This window comes from Dendrobates tinctorius, unplaced genomic scaffold (genome assembly GCF_039654945.1).
Source record: "Dendrobates tinctorius isolate UK_male_01 unplaced genomic scaffold, ASM3965494v1 ptg000250l, whole genome shotgun sequence".
In the NCBI taxonomy this organism is placed as follows: Eukaryota; Metazoa; Chordata; class Amphibia; order Anura; family Dendrobatidae; genus Dendrobates; species Dendrobates tinctorius.
This window is the reverse complement of record NW_027361917.1, coordinates 52,456,042-52,460,238: the sequence shown is the minus strand read 5'-3', so window position 1 is coordinate 52,460,238 and position 4,197 is coordinate 52,456,042. Positions and strand designations below refer to the sequence as shown.

At 46.6% G+C, this 4,197-nt stretch overlaps 1 protein-coding gene across 1 annotated transcript; it reads left to right on the top strand.

Moving 5' to 3' along the window:
- The first annotated feature begins 694 nt into the window (after window positions 1-694).
- On the top strand, window positions 695-2,198 carry LOC141063389 (uncharacterized). Its single transcript, XM_073557401.1, has 2 exons — window positions 695-1,117; window positions 1,220-2,198. The coding sequence occupies exons 1-2, from the start codon at window positions 891-893 to the stop codon at window positions 2,196-2,198; spliced, it is 1,206 nt and encodes a 401-aa protein (XP_073413502.1). The 5' UTR covers window positions 695-890.
- Window positions 2,199-4,197: the final 1,999 nt, after the last annotated feature.

Sequence of the window (4,197 nt, the reverse complement as noted above, 5' to 3'; positions counted from 1 at the left end):
AGTATTCTAATTTACTGAGATAATGACTTTTGATTTTTCAATGATTGTAAGGCCGGAGTCACACTGGCGAGGAATACGGGTGCGTGAGAGGCGCAAAAAGCACGCATTAGACACGGACAAATGATTCTCTATGGGGTCACTCGCACCAGGCGTATATTTCTCCTCCGTATCCTCCGCTCCGTGCCACTCGCAGCATGCTGCGATTGTCAGCGTACTACGCCCGTAGCACGCCAATGCAAGTCTATGGGTGCGCAAAAAATACGGATTACACACTGAACACACGTGTGACCTGCGAGCAATACGCAGGTCTTTTTGCTGGTGAACAGGAAATGGGCCAATCCATCATCAGGAAGCGTAGACATGCAAATGAGCTCAAAAAGCGCTCCAGACATCAAGGAAGTACGCCTCCACGGAGTACAGCAGCAGCATGGCGTCCACTTACATAAATGTGGAGATGCTAATTGTGCTGGTGCAGGAGCGTCCAGAAATATGGGACCCACGCGACGCAAACTATGCGAACCGCACAAGAAAGGAGGCGTCATGGAGGCGCATCTGTCGCCAGATGTACCATGACTTCGGTGACAGACCACGTGATGAGCAGCAGAAAATTCGTAAGTGCAACCATAAAAATATAATTAACGTTAGCGCGCGCTATAAAATGACTCTACAATCAGCCCCCCCCCCCCCTTCCTGGGCATGTAATTTTAGCCTCATGAGGCCGTTACATTAGGATGTGACATGTGGCTTCACACAGCCATAATTAGGGGTTAGGCCACAAGCTCCTCATCCTCCTAGCCACTAAAATTATTTTCAGGGGAGCTAATGAGACCCTGGGTATCGTCCCAATTACATATGCCACCATGGGTAGAACGCACACCCCATAAGGCCCCATGCCTAGACTACTGTTTGAAAATGTGACCTCTCAAATATGTGATTTTGACAATCTTTCCTGTCACATTGCAGTGGAAGATGTGATGAAACGGTGGAGAAGCATCCGGGACCAGTACCGCCGGGAACGCCAGCAGCGGTCCAGGAGTGGGGATGCTGGCCATGTCAAGCGGAAATATATATATTATGACCGGCTGAACTTCCTAGCCCCAATTCTGGCTCTGAGACCGTAAGTACATACCTCACACCACATGACACAAAAACATTACACAAATACTTTACAGGGACAAAAATATTGATGTAGTTTTGCCTCTGTTCTATTTCATAACAGAACTCAATCCAACCTTACGGATCGAGGAACGGCCTCAGAGGCAGAGCCCATTATTGATCCTGTAGGGGATGAGGTGGCTGGCCCATCTTCTCCCCCTACAAGAAGGATGTCTGAAGAGGAGGCATCACAAGACCACCCAATGGGTGCCCGACACAACACACCACCAGGACGATCTGCAGCTGCAACCTCACCCATCCTGGAAGAGATGGGCAACTTGAGCAGCAGCCCAACTGCCCAGATCAGGCCCTCCCCACAGGCTGCTCTTGCATCACGGCGAATAAGAAGAAGGCGCCAGGTCGCCATTCAAGAGAGCCGGACCCATGTGGACACTGGGGTGCTGAATTACTTGTCCAGAGTCACTACAGATGATGGTGAGGAGGCCTATGCACGTAGCCTCACCCTTTATCTCCGTGCCCTTACCCGTGAGGTCAGGCTCCATATTAGGGGGTGTATTCAGATCCTGCTTGATGCAAGCACCCCCCCCAATACCCCATATGAGGTGTTTGAATTTCTGGAGAGGTGGCAGCTCTCACCAAGAAATTTAATGCGCATGAGACCATCCACACAGATGCTTGCTCAAGCAGGGTCTGAACAGCCCCTAATACGTGGGCCAACACCTCAACCCCTTCCTCCCCCTACCCATCCTTCTATTCCGCAGCCCCAAATGTCTTCATCAAGCCAACCCCACCAATATGGCCACTTGTACCCACCCAGTGTTGGAGGCTGGTCCCAACCTGGTTGGGGACGATCTGGCTATCTTGGTGGGTATGAGCCACGGGCCTACCAGAGCCAACAAGAAGCCCCTCACCATCATCATTATTACTCTGGGCAGTATCACCAACAGGCCCAGGAGGCTGGACAACAACAGCATCATGGGCAACAGTATGGCCCCACACAGGGCGATGTTGGCCACAATGTCCAGCAGCACCCACAGGCTGTTCCTCCCCGTTCCCCTTCCCCTACATATGAGGATTTATGACTCGAAAATTTGGAGATGTCCAGTGACATGTAACTGGTGCTTCTAATCTAGACAAAAAAACAGGTGTTCTCCTTCACCAACATTTAGAACATAATTTAACACTCACATTTTTAAACAATGTTTTCCAAACATATGAAACAATCCATCATAACAGGCAACGCTACCTCACGCCTTTCACACAGATATTACATGTGTGTATAAAAGAGAATATTTAAATGCGCTATGCTGTTTTACATGAAAAGATGAAAATACACTAATCACTTGCTAATGCATAGGAAAGGCGTGCTTGCCTTTAGTTAAGTAGTCAACTTTGTTATTAGCATTCTCTAGTAAACCAATTTGAGGCGACCAGCATTCACAATATCACGCTCTCTCAATGTCTTAACAAATGAGTTTTGTATTTTCATCCTTTCCAGTATAGCATGCTTAAATATTGTCTGTTCTACAGACAGGTAATATCTGTGTGAAAGATGTGAGGTAGCCTTGCCTGTCATGGTGGAATCTTTCTATGATTGGAAAACATTATGAGGAAATGTGAGTGTTATCGTATTCACTTTATTTAGGTGATGGAGCTCACCCTTTGTTGCCTAATCAAGGTTAATGTAGGCATGCAGCAATGTTGTAATTGCATAATGTTTGGTGCATTTTTTTTCCGTAATGTTAATGTTACACCAAGTTAAAGAAGGCCCAAAAGGTCATTTTGGCCATTGCCAAATTTGTGTTCTGGCAAAATTATGTTTGCCTTTAAGCAAAACAAACAAAAAAAAGGCAAAACTAAAAATTTGTCTACTCTAGTTAACGTCTCTGTGTGATTTCTCACTATCCATCACAACATACTTACAGACACCAACCAATGCAAAGAAACACTCATAGAATCATAAAAAGGCTTGAGTAATATATATTTAGACACACTTTGAAAAAAATAAATTATAACATAGGCACAGCATTCTCTTGCCAAAACGTTGCCCCCTCAGGTGAGATAAAGTAATTTGTGAATATATCACGCACTTTGAGGCCAGAGAGCGGTCTACGTTGAGGGATGATAGGTGGTCTCACCCTGCGCACATTGTCTGGCCTACGCACAACACCATCAGAGGAGGAACAATCATGGATCCTGGTGAAGTTATGCAGAACAACACAGGCTTTCACAACTTCATTCACATTTTGCTCACTCAACTGAATGGCAGACTGGAGTACCCGCCATTTGGCACAAAGAATCCCAAAGGAACACTCCACCAGTCGCCTAGCACATGATAGGCGCAAGTTAAAAATTCTGCGCCTGTGGTCAAGGTTGCGCCGGGGATATGGCCTCATGACATTACGTGATAACTGAAAGGCCTCATCTGCCACAAGGACATAAGGGACTGATTGTTCGGGGGAGCCTGGTAGCTGGCGTGGTGGTGGTAGATCCAACTGGTTGGTGCGTAGCCGCCGACCCATTATGGAAGTATTGAAGACTCTAGAGTCTCCCGTCCTTCCATAGGCCCCAATGTCAACAATTATAAACTTGTATTGAGGGTCTACCAGAGCCAACAATACAACAGAAAAGTATTGCTTATAATTGAAGAATTGGGACCCTGAGTTCGGCGGCTTACGCACCCTGATATGTTTGCCATCCAGGGCCCCAATACAATTTGGAAACTGGCAGTCCTCCTCAAAGTCCCTTGAAATCCTTAACCAGTCTTCCATCCTGGGCTTGGGTAGGACCACCTGATGGAGTCTTGTCCAGATTTCTGCACATGTAGACCTCACTATGCCTGAAATGGTGGACTTTCCAATGAGAAACTCATGGTGGAGGGCGGCATAAGACAGGCCAGTGGACAGGAAGCTGTAGAACAACAGAAATAGTACAGGTTAGAATGGCTAAAGTAAAAAAAAAATCAGTTACATGCCGACCAAACTTGGTAGGAAATGAGAGATAACAACACACACATATGTGGTGGCACAATGACTAAGTGATATGCAGGACATATTAGATGTAACATTCTGCTGTGTCAGG